The following is a 17,423-nucleotide window of genomic DNA, read 5'->3' as shown; positions in this document are numbered from 1 at the left end:
CAGATGTCAAGTTTAACCGTATTTAGTAACCTCGTTGGAGTTATTTTACAAACCAAGTTACTCAGGACCCCAGTCACACGTAGGAGTAGACATCTCGAACGTGCACTTTAACAAGTAGTACGTTGATTATGGCAATCCTCTCAATTTTACACAGACCAAAAAAAAAAAAAAACACTTTAATTTTAAATTCACTAATTCTTCTAAAATTCAGTAATTTTTAAACGTTATTTCTATTAATATTTATCATTTTTTTCCAACATACCCCATGGGTAAAAGCAAACATTCGCATATAATATTTTTTTTCTGTGTCTACAAGTGTCTACCTTACAAATCTAGAAAAGTATCCACTCTTTTTATCTTTATTATACGTCATTTTTAACTAATTCACACATATCAATAAAAATAATTTTAAAGTATTAAATTTGTCATAAAATTGAAATGATTTACAATACTCTGTCACCCATATTAACCACACTAATCTCCAAACATCATGTTAACTTTTATTCTCTAGACATATATCAAAGAAAATATTTAATACTCATTAAACTAAATACTCTTCCAGTCCTAAGTATAAGACCCATTGACCTCACTTGGAGCAAAATAGATTTTATACTTAGGACCAGAAAGTAATTGTTTTATTAAAAAAAAAACCAAAAATACTAGTTAGTTGATGCATGCAGCAGCATGCGGGGTCCTTGCGATAATAATTTATGCAACCGTGAGCTGAATGCATTTATGTCAAGTAAATTGCAAGCGCCCAGTTAAGACTGAAATACACAGTCAAAAAAGGATCCACTTAATAGTGCATACCCACTCAAGTATTTGTTGACACTTGACAGGAAAAGCAACCCACTGAACTTCACATTATACAACTCCTTCATATTTTATCGTGTCAATTGATAGCTTATGGGGGACCACTCTGAAATTCCCCCACGCGTGTGAAATGTTCTAATAAGCAATGTTTTCCGAGTGACTGTTTCCGTGAAAATCCATAAAATTATTCTAAACTCTCCAAAAATGAGAAATAACCGAATGTTCATAAAGGATTCTTATCGTCTTTAAACTTAACTCTGGCGTAATGCACACATTTAACTCTGGCGTAATGCACACATACAGTTCAGGTGGTGGGTAAAGGACTTCGGTTTGATTAAAGGGGTGTTTGGATAGAACCAAACCATGATTTCAGAAGTCTTGTTACGGATTACGAAGTAAATGTGGAGGAGATTATCTCGTTTTGCGAAAAAGTGCTTCTGAAACCACGGTTTTTTCACCCAAACAGGCCCTAAGCAAGCTACTAGCCTACTAGGTCAGCGAATGATTGGTCCCTAGCTGATCAAACCCCCCTATATTCCATCCTAACTGCTCCCTAAAACCGCTAGACAGAACTCGACGGTAAAATGATCACATATGACACACAAGGCCATCTTTCCAGATTGTGTTAGCTGAAGACACCTGTGAAAATGACTACAGAATCGTTATACCCAAACAACGCGAAACAACCAAAAACCTAAAAGAATATTATTGTAGTTGACATTCAGTTGTTTATGCTCATTGCCAAAGGCAATGCATATCAGGTCAGGACACAGAAGATAGATGCCTTGGTTAAAAAATACGAAATAATATAACACAAAGATGCAAGTGATTAGTTGAAAGTTCAACCTCATTTATTTTCAATCAAGGACATCATGCTACAGTTCTTCTTCCAAGAAAAGATGGGATGGAAAAAACTGCATCATTCTGAACTTTCCTGGAAAGGAATACAACCAATAAATCATTGCTCCTCGACTTTTGGCGGGCCCTTCCACTTAAAGTTGTCTGCATATGATTTAACCTGCAACAAGTCCACAGGCCAACGCTTAAGGAGTATATAAGCATTTTCAAACAAAGTACTTTCTTATTCTTATCATTCACATATGTAAAGCCACTGGGTTTCAAGATCACCACTTCAAGATATTAACCTACTGCTATACAGCCGAGGACATCAAGAACCACCACTCAAGATTTTAGGGGAGAAAAAGAAATTATGATATTATGAGAATAAAAAAATAATATAAAATGGCCCATCAGCCAAGACCAGAAGGAGTACATAGATAGAATCCCAAAAAACACCTTAAAGCATATTTGAAAATTCACGGCTAACAGAACCCACAGGACTCATAACCCCATAAAAATTCATAATTCATAGTTCAGCTAAAACTACCGTAATAAAAATTGCTAAATCATAAATAAACCAGGTGAAAGAAGCTCAAACCTTCAGCAATGGTGTATGACGCTCCTTGACCTGCATCAAGTTCCGAGATTTCATAAATAAAAATAGAAGAATACCAAACTTGAGGACAACAGTTTGTGATTTATCAAGAAATTTTTTTCCTTTAGCAAGAATCTTATTACTAGCCTAATGGTTGGAAAACCACTAATTGATTGTGACAACTCTATTCATTTCATAAATCCATATCTCAACTCAGCTTTATCAGAACTACTACGCAATCACAATATTTTACTAGCCTAATGGTCGAAACAACGCTACTAACTCAACCTGAACTATATTCTTTTTATGCATTTCCGTCTCAATTAAGCCTTAAGGGAACTGCCTCATGATCGTCAGAAATGAAAGGCATTATTTGTTTACTTCAAAATGTTGGGAGCAATAAAGATACGCTCGTTATGATCTTTGTTGGACTGAGTAAGAAAAGATGAATCAATCCACTAGACAATAAATCTTTTAAATAAAAATGTGTGATAAAGGCTTGAATTTGCTCAATCATCCAAATAATTGATTAGTGAAGCATACCACATATTCCCAACCATGCTTCTCAGCAAATGCTTTTGCAGCTTCTTCACTATCAAAACTCAAGGCAGAGTCACCAACATTGGCATATGGGTCCCCAGTTGACGTCCATCCCATGAGAGGATTCTCCCACCTAACAGAATAATCGTTAAAAATAACAAGCAGTTCAGCCACAATTAATGTTTACAAAATTACCACTGACTCAAGTGATAAGATCAATAACCAAGTTTACTTAGGATATTGTATAGAATTTTCAAGTAACTTCTCTCAACTAGAGGGATATCCACATAGGGAAGAGTAGGAAGTCGGATATCAAACAAGGAAGAATCAGCAATACCATAAGTGAACTCTGGTGAGTAAGTTTCAAACTTTTAAATATATTACAAGGGGAAAAATCCAAAATGTCATCTAGCCTGATGTCAAATTCATCACACAGCATCTCATCACATGCAATCAGGAACAGAGAATCCATGTAACTGTAATTCAGATCTAATACAGCAATACTGAAGTTAAAATAAATGGTGAAAGAACCGGAGAGACTAAAGAATATACTTTTGGGTTGACAAAAAGTTGATCTTCCATCTTCCAACCTTGCCAGACCCTTGTTGAGAGGCAGTTCTGGCGGGCGAGTAAATTACAACCTGCATCACACATTGAGGATAAGAAGAACAATTTTGAGTCTCAGTGGCTGGCAAGAAAGGAGGAAGGAGGAGGTTGATTTAGTGGCACTTCAATATCAGTCAGATTTCAAGTTGGCATCGGTACATTCCTATATTAGAGAGGGATGACTAGGCATATCACCAGTTAATTTTCCTCACTTGCTTAAACACCCCACCCCCCCCCCCCTAAAAAAAAAAAAAAAGAATGCCTCGAGCCAAGCCGGGGAATTAGACTACAGAGCACCATTCTTTAAAGTAGCACTCATCCAAACACTATTATGGCATGCGCCGCAATGGAATGCACAGAGACAAATACAAAACCCCTCATCAATATCAAGTTTCAGATTGGAGCGTATCTGGGAGCCAGCGAACCCTAGATTAACTAAGAAACCACATTGGCAGCAGAAAAGAGGAATCGGTAATCCTAGTCTCTAGTTTATAACACAATAAAGTGAAGGTGAATTAGAGTAAAATAGATTACCCTCCTACGAAGGTGTTCTTCAGGAATTCCAGAAACCATTCCGATCTCTCCGGGTTTGACCTCGACCAATGCGTCTGAAGAAAATGGCCGGCACAGAGGGGCCAAAGTGGCGCGCAGGGCACGACCATGATTCACCGCGCGTTGCAGTGTACTAGCCATCGTCAATGAACCAGGATCTCCAGGCAATCACGCTCGGCCCAGGAAAAGTAATCAATTCTAAGCACGACACAATGCGACCAAGGGAAAAGGAAATGACACAACTTCAGCGATGCCCATGTGAGATTCCATGTTGCGCTAAATTTCATTTCTTATATTTTAAAACGGACCATCAAGTCATGGAATTTTTTTCTGGTAAAAAAAAAAAAGTCATGGAATTTTTTATTTCAATTTTCTAATTTTTCTTCTTTTTTTTTTCCAAACTACGATTCTCTAATTTTCATTTCTCTATTTAATACTTTAAAATTTAAATTTCATAAATTAAATTTTAAAACGTAAATTAATTTTATAAATTTCAATATCTTAAACTATTTTTCAAAATATTATATTCCTATTACTTTAAATAATAAAAATAAGGAATCAAATAATAGAAAAACCTGTCTAGTTTTCTTATTTTTATCTCTGTTGCATGAGGCAGGCTCTTCACAATTTAGAATCGAAATATAGAAATTATTTTAAATAAATTTAACTGACTTAAATCTTTCATAATTATTAAAAATTATTTTATATCTTCAATGAAAGATTTTAAGACTTTTTAAATAGATTAAATAAAAAATTATCTAAAATGAATAATTGAATAAAAAAAATGGACTCTTCTTCTACACCACAGAAACGTATAGAAACTCCCGAAAGGGACTGTATAGATTTTAAGCTGTAAACTTCTCTAGAAAAGATTGAGAGAAAGTTATAGCCACATGAAAAGAGATGTTGAGAAATTATTCAAGACTACCTTGTCATCAAATCAAAGGATAATCCATAATTAAAAAACTTCATATAATTTTAAATTTTCTTAATCTCAATATCTCTAACTAAGGGCTAATAATGATATAATTTTTTTATTACACATGTATGTCATTTTTACATAAAAATGTATTATTTCCTAGTTAAATCAAACATACGTTCTATTACGATTGAATTCTTTAATTATGTTTTAATTAAAATTAAAGCTACATAATTCCACTGTGGGGTGCATGGATTGTTCATTTGTTCTTATCATTGCATTCGAATAATAAATAATTATTGCATTTAAAGTTCACAATTAATTAATTACCTAAGTGAGCAGAAACAATTTTTAAAAAGAATCTAAACCTTCTTCGAGAAAATATAATTGAAATACAATAAATTAATATTATGTGGCTACGTGACTTCTTGCTTACTATCATCATTAAAAATTAAGTAAAAATGTGATTTAGCAAAATTATGCATCAAATGGTGCAGCCATTTAATTTTTTAAACATTGTTTGTCTACTTAGTCTTTACTATATGATCATGACCTGAAATAAATTATTTATATATGTAGATCATCGATTTTAATAATAAGAGTATCACTTGAAAATATAAAATGATAAATACAGATCAAATAAGATAATAGTAATTGCATGGTTGATGTGAATCAAGAGAAAATACATGCAGATTTGGCACGGCCACCGTGGAATAAGTTTCATACATTACACAGCCAAATGGGGTCAAATATGCATTTCCTTGAAAAATTTTAATATTTTACGTAATGTAATAATGATATAATTACTAAACATGCATGTCATTTTTTCGTAAAAATGTATTATTTTCTAATTAACTTTAGGTTAAGGTTTTGTTCTGAAAATTTTTATTTAGAAGTAATGTTGCCTCGAAAGTTTTTTTAGTTCAATATCGTCACAAAAGTTTTAAAATGTAACAATGTTACCTCCGCATCATTAAATAACCTACATTATTAAAAAGTTAACGTCAACCGTTAACATTTTTAACGATAAAAGTAATATTAGTTTATTTTAATACTTTCTAAACAATTTTAACACAAAAAACTTTAAAACTAACATTACAATAAAAAAACTTTCAAGACAAATTTGAATCTTAACTTTAAATCTAATACACGCTGTATTATCACTCAACTCATCAAATACACATTTCTTGAGCGTGTGTGTGTGGGGGTATGACTGCTTTACAAGTGGTATTAAGGTCCTGTTAGTTTCAACCCCATTACAAGTATGTAATGGTAATTCTTATTGCATTACCATAAATGATGTGTTTGGTTGGTCTTGTTAATGGTAAATAAGATTACAATGGTAAAGAATATTACACATTTTTTGATAATATCTATTCATAGGGGTCCCCCTATGAATACTCATTGCAGACCTGTAATCCATTATAAAATGTCAATTTTGTCCTCTATCACCCATATGAAAAGACAACAACTGCCCCACCAACAAGCATTGGGTGCAGTGGTAAAGGCACCTGACACACTCCAGGAGGACAAAGGTTCGAACCTGGAGCCGCGCTTGTTGGGAGGGGTTTACTACTGCCTTTGGTGCAAAGCACCTTAAATAGGCGTGCCTAAAACTCAACCCCGCTCCGGATTAGTCAGTTGCCCCGGGTTACCTGGTCCAGTTTAAAAGGCCAGGGACTCAGGAAAAGGTGCTGGATATCGGGGGGAATCGCGGGTCACTCGCCTTAGATTATCGGAAAGACAACAACTGCCCCAAGATTATTTTCGCCGATACCTATTCACCACCGTTGGCCTGGCAACACTTCTTCCGTCATCGGCTCCTTCTTCATTTTCATCAATGGTCTTCTTCTTTGAGTAGACGTGTTATTGATTGTCAAAACATCTAATAGATTTTGATTCTTCTGTCCATCCTAAATGCTTTTATCTCCATAGATTTTAATTAATGCTTCATTGCCTGTTGCTACTTAATGATTTAGGTTCATCTATTCAGCAGTTCGGAGATTCTTTTTCTTTTTCTTTTTTCCCCAGAACGAGTTCATGTATTCAAGTTCTAGATCTCAGGTTCCATCTAATGCTACTTATCGATTTTGATAATTAAGACTTGAACGACGGTAATTGGTTTCACGCCATTAAGACATCAATTTATTGATTTCATTTTTGTGAATTTTGATTTTTGCCTAATTTTGTGATTTGTGTCGTTGTTGCAACTCTAACTCATCGGCAATAGGATGGAGGAGGCAGAGGGAGAAAATTTCCTTTAATGACATTTTTGTCTTTTCACAATTATTTATATTTAAATTAATTAAAAAATTAATGCCGTCTCTCATCCTTTTAATATCATGCCAAGCAAAAACATGGTAATTAAAATTGCATGCATTATAGATTACACTGCATTACATTGCATTCATAACTTGTATGCAATGGAACCAAACGGGCTCTAAGTTTTGAGTACGAGTAACGTACGTCTACATTACACTACAAAATGCAACTAGTTACTTTTTATGGATAATTAGAGAAACAAATTTTATCACTAAGATATTTAAAACAACTTGAATATACGATAGACCCTTGCACAAAAGCATTCCAAATATTTTACAATGTGAGACGCCTTTGTAGTAATAAAATGCCTTGATTTTAAATTTACAGATATAACAGAAATTAATAATATATCACAAGAACAAGATTATGAAATGAATTACAGACTTGTAACCCTTCAATATTTTTACAACGTGTTACTGTCAGCTCTACCTTAGTCGTGCTAGCACATTGAATTAAAGCACCTTAGTGTCATTGTGCACTTTGTGATTTAGGATAACTCCCATCCGCCTTTCTCTTTTTCTTCCATTCTTCCAATATTTCATATGCTGAGGGCCTCTCGAATGCTGTCTCGTCCTCTTCAGTGCTTCCATCAGACAAATCCCACTTCTCATGTAGAGTCTCAAAATATTCGTCAAAATCCAGATCATCAGCAAATCCCCGCCTATCAGTAAAAAAACTTGTTCTGTCTACATTATCAGAGTTTTGAGGCCTAGAAACAATGGCAATATTATCATCATCATCATCACTGTTGACACGATCATCATGGGACGAAGTTATATTTGGATCGACATGGGAACTGCCAACAATGCCTCTAATCCATTCAGCACCTTCGTTCATTGTTGTCTCTGAACTAAATGGCACATTTGTATTTCCACCATCATCAGTTCTCTCACTCTCATCTTTGCTAGTATCTTCACTTCCAATATCAATGGTACCAGAGACATTTCTTGTTGTACCACTTCCACAAAGAAAATGCAATGATCTCGATAAATTTGAGACTGTTGGCTCATATTGAACATCACACTTGCCAAGAGCGTCCAACAAATGCTCCAGATTTTCGAGATTTATTCTGCCTTGATTTTCCTTAAACAGGTCAGTCCAGTGCTTCTCGCTTACTTGAAATGGTGCATAAGCCATAGTGGTAATAAGGACAACAGCTCTTTCATAATTATGATAAGCTGTAGCTTGAACTACCAGTTCCATAAAGAAAAAAGGAGGAGGGATTTCTCCGGCTTCCAGAAGGACATCGAATGCATGCTCCAGTAAATGCCCCTGAAATGAAGCCAAGTAGGCCAACACATTTAACGAGTCAAATTAATAAATTTGCAGGGCTAGAAAGGGGAGAGGATATAACAATGATGAATGGCAAAATATAAAAACGACGGAAGAGAGGAAGAAAGCATCATCAGCTTAGGGGGTTATACAATTAATTTTCCTCAACTTCAAAACTCGACTGACAACCCAAAAAAAAAAAAAATCATTTTTGTGCAGGTGCAGCACAATCCTTTCCAGTCCTAACCCTTGCACATATTCATGTATTGTCAGTTGGGGGAAAAAATATAATCTGTCGTCCAAGTGGCAAATAAAGATTTTGGTCACTTGGAACGACAAGAAGGCGTATTTTTGCTGACCTTGTCACTTACAAGTGAGTTTTGCACAAACTCCAAATACAGGTGGAAGTCTCATTTGCATTTTGGCCAGGATATCTTACGTGATTCCCCTGGCTAACTTTGTAATAATGAGACAAAATTGCAGTTGACCCAAATCATCTCAGAAATAATTCAGAGCTTGATGATAAAGGGAAAAACCAAAATCACCACTATTGAAATTCTAAATAACACCTCAAGCTCATACTCGAAGCCTCATGAATATGCCTTTTGTGCTGAGTCCTGTAATCATGCTTGTGCAAAAATAACTAATAATCCTACCAATCAAATAATAGATTATCTTTCTACATGACGAAAAAGAATTCAATAATATATGTCTACTACCTTGCCCGCTGTTGATGCTTCAACAAGCAATGACGCGTGTTTATTTTGATCCAGCTGATAACCAGAGAGTGTCATTTCTCTGTACACATGCTCAAAATATTCCCACTGGAGTGCACTGGCAGATGCTTCCAACATTGAGCTATATGTATACTCATCTGGTACAATGGATGGCTCGCCACCATCTCCTGGGATCCATAACAATCTGATTTAGCTCGCTTAACCTCCTCAAATAACTCTTTAGCTTTAGAGAACATATCATTTCGGCCATAAACTTTCAGCATGGCATTTATAGCCCCTATGTTAGGAGCACAGTGTTCTTTCATGTGTTCGAATATACATATGCATTCTTCAATGTGGCCACCATCCAAGGAAGACATTATCATGCCAGTGAAGGTAACCTCCAATGGCCTCGCATGAGAAAGTCTTTTAATGTTCTTAACCTGTGCCACATTCCAAAGAAAACGTATTTTATTCCTGGTTTACTGAAGAAGGCATAAGGTGCTTAAATACCCCCAGAAGTATCCATAAAGAAGCACTCAGTACCGGGAATTTTTTTTTCTTTTTTTTTTTTTAAGTCTTATATGCCTTGGAAGTTTATTTTCGTAGCGAAACTACCCTAGCCACTATCCACCGTTAAATTTGACCAGTGTCTTTGACAATCAAACTTAACGGAGGATAATAGTTCAAGGTAAAAATTCTAAGAAATAAAACTTCCACAACATATAAGAGCCAAAAAAAATTTACAAGTGCTAGATGCTCCTTCATATGTACTTCTGGGTATTTAAACACCTTATCCCTACTGAAGAAATAAAAAACAATAGCTATTTGCACAGCCATAGCATAACAATGCAAATGAAAACTTTACCTCTAGCATAGCATTTTGCCATCTCCCAAAGTTGCAAAGGCAACAAGCTAGCTCATAATACACACTGGCTGTTCCTATGATTCCTCTTCTTTCCATGTTCCTGACCGCTTCCACAGCTTCATCAACTTTGCCTTCCTTCCAGAAAGTTTTCACCAACACTGAAGAAGTCCGATAGGATATGTATGAGCATGCAAACATCAGCACCAAATAGCAAGAATGAAGGAACTAAATAAATTACCTTTATATGTCAGAGATTTGGTAGCCTCCCCGCTTTTTATCATCTTTCTAAACAACTCATGGACAAGGTTATACTTGCCTGATTGCAACATTACCTTATAACAAGGACCACTCGTGAGACTTGAATGCATATGCTTTAAACGTAAGCATTTGGAAAGTAAGAACCTTCCCCAAACAAGTTAACAAAACCAGCTTTCCCCATCAATCATAAAGACTCTCATGCCTCAAAAAGGATAGAACTTAAAAGCGGTTTGTTGTACATGAGAATAATATGAAAATCTGAGCCTTCCTATTAACATGGATACCTACATCTCTATATAAAAAAGATAAGGGGGAAACGTCCTTCACCCTTAACATTATAAAAAAATTTGAACAGAATAAACCAGGTAAATCGTTTGTTTGAGAACTGTATTTCAAAAAGAGCCGATACTATACATACGCATAAGAGATGGGACTGCCCACCTTGAGTCCTCAAAAAGCTAGAATTTCTTAACTCATGGGAACTATATTACCCAATCAGAGCTAAGTTATTCGCAGTATGACGCATCATTGGAAAGAAGAAAAATAAAAGTTATACTGAATTTCCATATTCCAATATTAGAGTATGCATGCTTCATGTTGATAAATTACCTCCATTGCAAGTCCATAAGTTGCCCCATTTGGTTTCAGACCACCCTTCCTCAGTTGCTTAAACACCCATGACACACCTTTCCACTCCGTTGATGGAACACAAGCATTCAGTATCTGACAGCAATTGAACAGTTAGTCAATCTGATAAATGGCACTACCAGAAGTTCCTCAGTGGCCTAATAGACATTTAGTTTCTTTCTTACAGCATTATATATAACCACATCAGGTTCAAGGATGGGATCCCAGTCCTTCCGGTTCATAAATCTTCTATTGGGCTTCTGTCTCATGCACTCCACAACTTTCATCAACTCTTTCAGAAGACCAGCTTGACCAAGTGTAACAGCAATGCTGTGATATGCAGCAATATCAGGATATATGTGGAGATCCCCCTGAATAAGCAGAAAGTAAAAGTAAATCCAGCAATATTCTAATAACAATTAAGGAGGAACCCTCCTCACAAAACAGTCTAGGCACTTGATTTTACACGCATCAGATTGAAAACTTGAAGGGCCTCCTTTGGCCTTCTTGCCCTCCCAAGAACCGCAAGAAGTTTTGTGTAAACAAACCTACAAGGTCATTGCAAATCTCTTTAGAACAGGCAGTAAGCAATTAGATAAGCAAAAGATTGGCATAATACCCACATATACAAAGTGTGTGCGTGTGTTAGGCAGTGACGTAGTGTTTTTCCAGGAGGGAGACATGCACATCTTGCATTTCTCCAATCAAAATGTCTATCTCCCCAAGCACCATTCTATATTTGGGCCTCAATGTAAAACTATAGAAGCAGGTGAATTATCAGTGTCAATCCCAAATAAAAGCTATTCACTCCAACCAATAGGTCTGACTGATTGTATTTGCGCACGATGGAGCACATAAATAACGAAAACTGAGGAAATACTTCCAATCGTAGGTTTGACTTAGGAATTCATACAACGCAAAAATGTCAGGGGACCTTAAACAATCTTCTTAAGCTGAAAATAATTTCTCCAGAAGACAATAATAAGCAAATTAATCACCGGCTTTTATAATTCCTGTTGTCACTTTTATTGTACACCCAATCCACCACAGAAAGCGCTTGTTTCCAGGTTCCTTTAGCGCCAAGCTTTTCGAGAATCTTCAGCAGCTGACCCTCAGTAAATTGCAATCCAGACAGCTTCATCATTCTTGCAAATTTCCAATCCTTTATAGTAATCTCCTTAGCACTTAGCCTAAATTTAAACAAAAATAGAAATAAAAATCCCTCAATAATACCTCAGCTCACAGAATCACTCTAAAATTTAGCCAGAATCGAAATTCACCACTAACCTATTAACGAGAAATCGTATCACCTCGGCCTCGCTGCGTTTCCTTGTCTTCCTCCCAGCCGCCTGGTTTTCATTTTCACCACTGAGCCAATCCTCATTCACTTCAATGTCATCGTCTAAAGCCCACCGCAACTCATCCAGCTTTCGCGCCTCAAACATTTCTTTCAATTCCTTCAAACTCTCCTTCCGAAGCTTTTCACCACCATATTCCTTCGTTCGCGCAAGCTGTAGAAATTCAACCTTCTTAAGCGCATCCCATGGCCTCCCCACCATCATGGCTTCAGCCTTCTCTCCTACTTTGGCTTCTATTGCTCTTGAAAATTCTTTGTATTCGCTCTTTAACGCCTGGAATTCGTATTCTTCCAAGAGTTCTTGCTTTTGGGACCGAGAAAGCCGAGGGACGTGGTCATCTTGTTCGGCAAGACGCTTAAGTTTTCGATTATGTTTTTGGATTTCTTTCTTACGAAGAGTGTGAATGATTTTGGGTGTCGGGTAGACACCCTTCTTGATGAGCTTCCGTTTGATATTCTCAGTGTCTGGCTCATATTGGACGACCGAAGGATGAAACACTGCTTGCAAACTTTCCATGACGAAGTTCAGAGCATTACATTACAGACCGCAAGATAAGAATGGCGGGGACTCCCAACGAGCAAGATATTCTGTGTCACCGCTTACAAGCCGCAGCGCGAAATATCAGTCATCAGAGGAATGAGAGGGAATTTATTTCCTAACAGATTATTTTTTTATTTCTGGTCCAAAAAAAAAAGATTATTTTTTTATTATAATTTTTTGCTGAAAAATTTTTGAGATAATTTGAAGGAAATTTTATCTTATAACACTAGTTCAGTTATATGCACTAGTAATTTTTTGTTTGACACCCTTATATGAACTAGTAATTAGTAAATATAAACCCTTGCAATATGGGTAAATTCAATATCATTTTTAATTAAATTATAAGGACTAATTTATCATTAATAACAGTACATTTTTTTGGTCATTTCTCTCTTGAGATTTTGAAATTTTTGAAGTAATTTTTTTTTAAAGTTCTCCCTTTATTATATCAAATTTTTTATTAGATCAAATTTCTAATTCACAGACTGTTTTTGAGCAAATAATTCATCAGACTGTTTAAGTTCATTTTTTTAAAAAATTGGCTTTTTAAGTGAGCATTCCGTTTTTCTAGAAAAACCAAAAACCAAAGTATTTCGGTTTCATCGATTTTTTGAAAAGGTTATTAAATAGGGAACCATTATTTTGAATTTGAATTATGATTACGGGGCCGGGACCTGGACAGAAACACATAGGACCCATCGTTCTACCTTTATTTATTTATTTTTTTTTCATTTGGTTTTAAACGAAATTTTTTTCCCTAATAATCAAACACCAAATATCTATCAAACAAAAACCAAATCAAAAATATCAAAACGAATTCAGTTTAGTTCGATTTTGCTTGCCCTAAATTCTTATAGTTTCAAACCTTCAAGGTCTTCTCCAAAGGCCTCCGCTAAAGCCACCCCGCAATTTTTCCAAGCCAGAAAATTGAACTATCACTTTTTATACAACGAATTATCAAATTTTCGTACAACTAAAGTACAAACACGATGTAACTCACAAGAACTGCACTAAAAGTAATCCCTGACAAATATGGCATATCGTTCACGTCCCCAAACGATAAGAATGATATGATATTAACATAACAAAAATCCGAGAAAAAAACAAAGGGCAAGAATAAGGCTATGTGAAACCGAGTTTTAGATACGCAAATGCCACCACCAACATCCAGACTGAGCAGTTACAGCAGAGTTCAAAGCAGAGAGGAACTTCTCAGCTCTTTGATTTGGAATGCTTCACGAGCCAATCTATAACAGAGTCAATATTAGTCGAGTTTTTGCACGAGATCATGAAGCAGCAAACTTCTCTGTCGGTAATTGACGTCAAATCCCTGCACGCCAGGCAGCTCTTTTAGCACACAAGTAAAATCAAGGGAATCAAATATGGAAGACGCAGAATGAGCAGATCAGTACTCATTAATTTTACGCATCACTACATGCTAAAGATTTAATCTGTTAATAGAGCACAAAGGTACCGATCCCACCTAATGAGATAAAACTTTGTTGTTATTATTGTCTATTATTTACAAGAGTTTACCATAGTGGTATTTATCTTACATTTGATCAGTCAATGCTTGTTTGGTCAAAGCCCCCGACTTGTCAATCTTGTTCCCCAACACCAACAAGGGTATACCATTCAATGATGGTTTACTCAACAAATCATGAAGTTCGCTTTTTGATATGCTAAGATTGTCTGGATCGGCAGCATCAACAACATAACTGGGGCAAAGATGAGATAAGAACAATTGAGTTTCACAGATGAAATTAGATTAACAGAAACATAATCATAACCAGATTAAGAAAAATAGACTACACCACTAGTGCAACTTCACTAGTACAGAAGGCCTCATTTCAAAGAAACACGAGCAACTAATACTAGGTCAAATAAGGCAAAATCACAGTACTTAAGAGGCAATAACTAGCAGCATCACAACTTTTTCGTTCAAAATGTAACCATTTCGTTTATAACATAGGCAGTCAAATGCTTCTTGAACAAGACATCAGGATTTGTGTAGTAAAACCGATCTAAATCTAATGACCAGTAATCAAATCTAGGCAGAGCTTCCAGTAGCAGTCACTTCCTTGCCCTACAAATAATTTAATCATGATGACCAATATCACGTAGAAAATTCACCGCCTGAGACATATGTCAATGACAGAGAGGCAAATATATTTAATGAATCAAGCAAATGAGGGCGGAGTTCCATGGACAGGCATCAAAGTAACATGCATTTATTAATCAACTAAGAACTGCGCCTTAGGCCATGACAGGAAAAATTTAACGTGTTTAGTTCTGCTGTGGAAACAAACATGCACTTGATTCGACAATTAAAGAAATATAATTAACAGAACATAATCTGGTTATAATGAACATTCAATGAAAGATTGAGCTAGACAACTAAGCAACTTGATCAGACAAAAACATTCGAGTGCTCTATACAGAACTTAACAGTTTACAATTTACCAAACATGCTGACACCATCATAAACACAAAAATGAGTCACCAATGAAAAGATACAGATCTACACTAGTGCACGAGTACATTCATCAGTAAATGCCTATGATGAACTATAATTGCATTTATCATTTCACTTTTGAAAAAATGCCAAGTCACAAAGAAAAATAAAGAATCTTCAAGGTCAACTAGAAAAAAAAATTTGGTCAATACACGATTGCGGAAACAGCACGACAGTAACGCTCCCACATGCTGCGGAACCTAGGTTGCCCTCCAAGATCCCATAACTTAATTGTAACATTGCCTTTTGTGACTTTCCTCATATTGAATCCCACCTGTAATCAGATTACATTAGTTTAGTTTAATCAGATTTCTATTATCCTTGATAGATAGAGAACTTGTCTATGCTTATGACTCATGAGTGGAGAAGAAACAAACAATATAAGCATTTGGGAAACAGAACTTACCGTTGGAATCATGTCCTCACTATAGCCCCCAGTCTAGAAATCAGATCATGGAGCCAACTTTCAGTGAATAAGGTCCAAATTATGAAGAATGAAAGAAATAATACATCAAATGAAATTTAGTACTGTTATTGTACTTACAGCAACGACATTTACAAGTGAAGTCTTTCCAGCATTCTGAAGTCCTATCAGAGATAACTCCATTTCCTGCTTGAAGAAAAGGCTGCAATCAAATTTACAACGTATTAAGCTTAACCACATTGAAGAAATTGGACAAATAATTTCATGCAAGGACAAATTACATGATAGAAAAAGACACTGCACATGTCCACTAAGCTCACACATGCATCCATAGGCCATGCATGCGAATGCGTGTGTGTGCAAGATACAATCAAAAACTGAAAAAGTGAGTTAAACAATGTCCTTTGAGATATGTTTACTTTCAGAAGAATTTTGAAAACAGTTAGCTTAAAGTTGATAAGGACTCGAATTTCCAATGCAGCAATTGGATTATCTTCAAGCTGTCTCATCACAAAAGACGCTCCTACTAATATTTCTGTGATGAATGTTCATAATTCGTTTAGAAATAAACTTCTTCAGACGAACTGAAACCGTCCAATACAGACACACTTTCTTCCTCAATATCAATTAATCCCTTGCAGCATTACAGACAACATTAAAATTTCAACTTGCAATTACCATACCTTTTTTCTTATCTTTTTTCGTCTTTCCGATCAATGAGAGAAAACTCAAAATTTGCAAGTCAATTTACGAGTTGCCACTAAACAACTAAATAAAATCTCAGTGATAAGCCTCCCATCCAGAATCCAAACTTAAGACCCACACAATACACAAAACGAAGGAAAAGGACAATGGCGAACTGAATTGATTTCATGAAAACAGGTGTCAATTTACGCAGCCAATGAAGGCAAAGCGAGAAAACCAACCTGCGAAGCCAATTGAGAAAAGCTTCCCATAAACCCATTGGTTCTGATCAAATACAAAATAGAAAAGGGAAAAAGTAGATCTACGATTCCTCTGTTTGAATTTGGGAGATCCAGGGGCTTCGCATCCAATTGATCTTTCACAATCGTCCTCGTACCCTCTTCCTACCTAGCTACTGTTCATCACATCCACATTTCATGGCTCCTACCCAGATTTAAATAACCAAAAAAAAAAAAAAAAGAAACTTCGCCTTTCCTCCGATCGATGTACGAATATCGAACGGTCATACGCAATTGAATCAATCATCGTGTCCGTTAAACCAGGCGGGTCCCATACCATAATTGAACTCAGCAAATAGCTCCGGGATCATGCCATGCCACGATTGCCTATCTGTTCTGTTTTTATTTTTGGTTTAAAAAATGAAGATTCGATCGAATGGGAAAGATATCGAGAATGGCCTTCTTCCACTCTCAGTGATAGCGCGTAAAAGACACACACTGCCAGGGAAGGGCAGAAGCCAGGCAGCTGGCACTGGGATAGCAATTGGGCCCTGGGCCCCCTCTCGGGCGAGTGACCAATGCCTTCACCTGTTTTTTTTTTTTTTGGGCAACAGCTTTTTTTTGCTTTTCAGCTGTGCCAGACTCGAGCTTCCAACTGGCGCGTAAGAATGGGGAGAAGTCACTTTAAGAACAGGGAAACAAATAATGCAGCTTCCTAGTTTTTGGTTGCAAAAC

The 17,423-nt window shown here is 36.1% G+C and overlaps 3 protein-coding genes across 3 annotated transcripts; all 3 read right to left on the bottom strand.

The window, feature by feature from the left end:
- Positions 1 to 1,646: 1,646 nt before the first annotated feature.
- Positions 1,647 to 4,199, bottom strand: LOC114729916 (NADH dehydrogenase [ubiquinone] iron-sulfur protein 4, mitochondrial-like). Its single transcript, XM_028916941.1, has 5 exons — positions 3,929 to 4,199; positions 3,341 to 3,429; positions 2,792 to 2,921; positions 2,252 to 2,281; positions 1,647 to 1,831 (listed from the first exon to the last, which is right to left on the bottom strand). The coding sequence occupies exons 1-5, from the start codon at positions 4,085 to 4,087 to the stop codon at positions 1,772 to 1,774; spliced, it is 468 nt and encodes a 155-aa protein (XP_028772774.1). The 5' UTR covers positions 4,088 to 4,199; the 3' UTR covers positions 1,647 to 1,771.
- A 3,318-nt stretch (positions 4,200 to 7,517) lies between these two features.
- On the bottom strand, positions 7,518 to 12,892 carry LOC114729917 (pentatricopeptide repeat-containing protein At5g67570, chloroplastic). The gene is made up of 10 exons (XM_028916942.1): positions 12,216 to 12,892; positions 11,927 to 12,118; positions 11,395 to 11,476; positions 11,114 to 11,299; positions 10,911 to 11,024; positions 10,282 to 10,375; positions 10,044 to 10,201; positions 9,380 to 9,618; positions 9,179 to 9,344; positions 7,518 to 8,459 (listed from the first exon to the last, which is right to left on the bottom strand). The coding sequence occupies exons 1-10, from the start codon at positions 12,800 to 12,802 to the stop codon at positions 7,656 to 7,658; spliced, it is 2,622 nt and encodes an 873-aa protein (XP_028772775.1). The 5' UTR covers positions 12,803 to 12,892; the 3' UTR covers positions 7,518 to 7,655.
- An 856-nt stretch (positions 12,893 to 13,748) lies between these two features.
- Positions 13,749 to 16,894, bottom strand: LOC114729915 (ADP-ribosylation factor-like protein 8a). Its single transcript, XM_028916940.1, has 6 exons — positions 16,692 to 16,894; positions 15,886 to 15,967; positions 15,748 to 15,780; positions 15,494 to 15,615; positions 14,383 to 14,544; positions 13,749 to 14,156 (listed from the first exon to the last, which is right to left on the bottom strand). Exons 1-6 carry the CDS (start codon positions 16,727 to 16,729, stop codon positions 14,039 to 14,041), a joined length of 555 nt encoding a protein of 184 aa, XP_028772773.1. The 5' UTR covers positions 16,730 to 16,894; the 3' UTR covers positions 13,749 to 14,038.
- Between the last annotated feature and the right edge of the window lie 529 nt (positions 16,895 to 17,423).

The sequence above is a fragment of the Neltuma alba genome, unplaced genomic scaffold (genome assembly GCF_004799145.2).
Source record: "Neltuma alba isolate B1F8T4 unplaced genomic scaffold, ASM479914v2 tig00012694_pilon, whole genome shotgun sequence".
NCBI classification, from domain to species: Eukaryota; Viridiplantae; Streptophyta; class Magnoliopsida; order Fabales; family Fabaceae; genus Neltuma; species Neltuma alba.
Note: the sequence above shows the minus strand (reverse complement) of the source record. Positions and strands in the feature narration are given on the sequence as shown.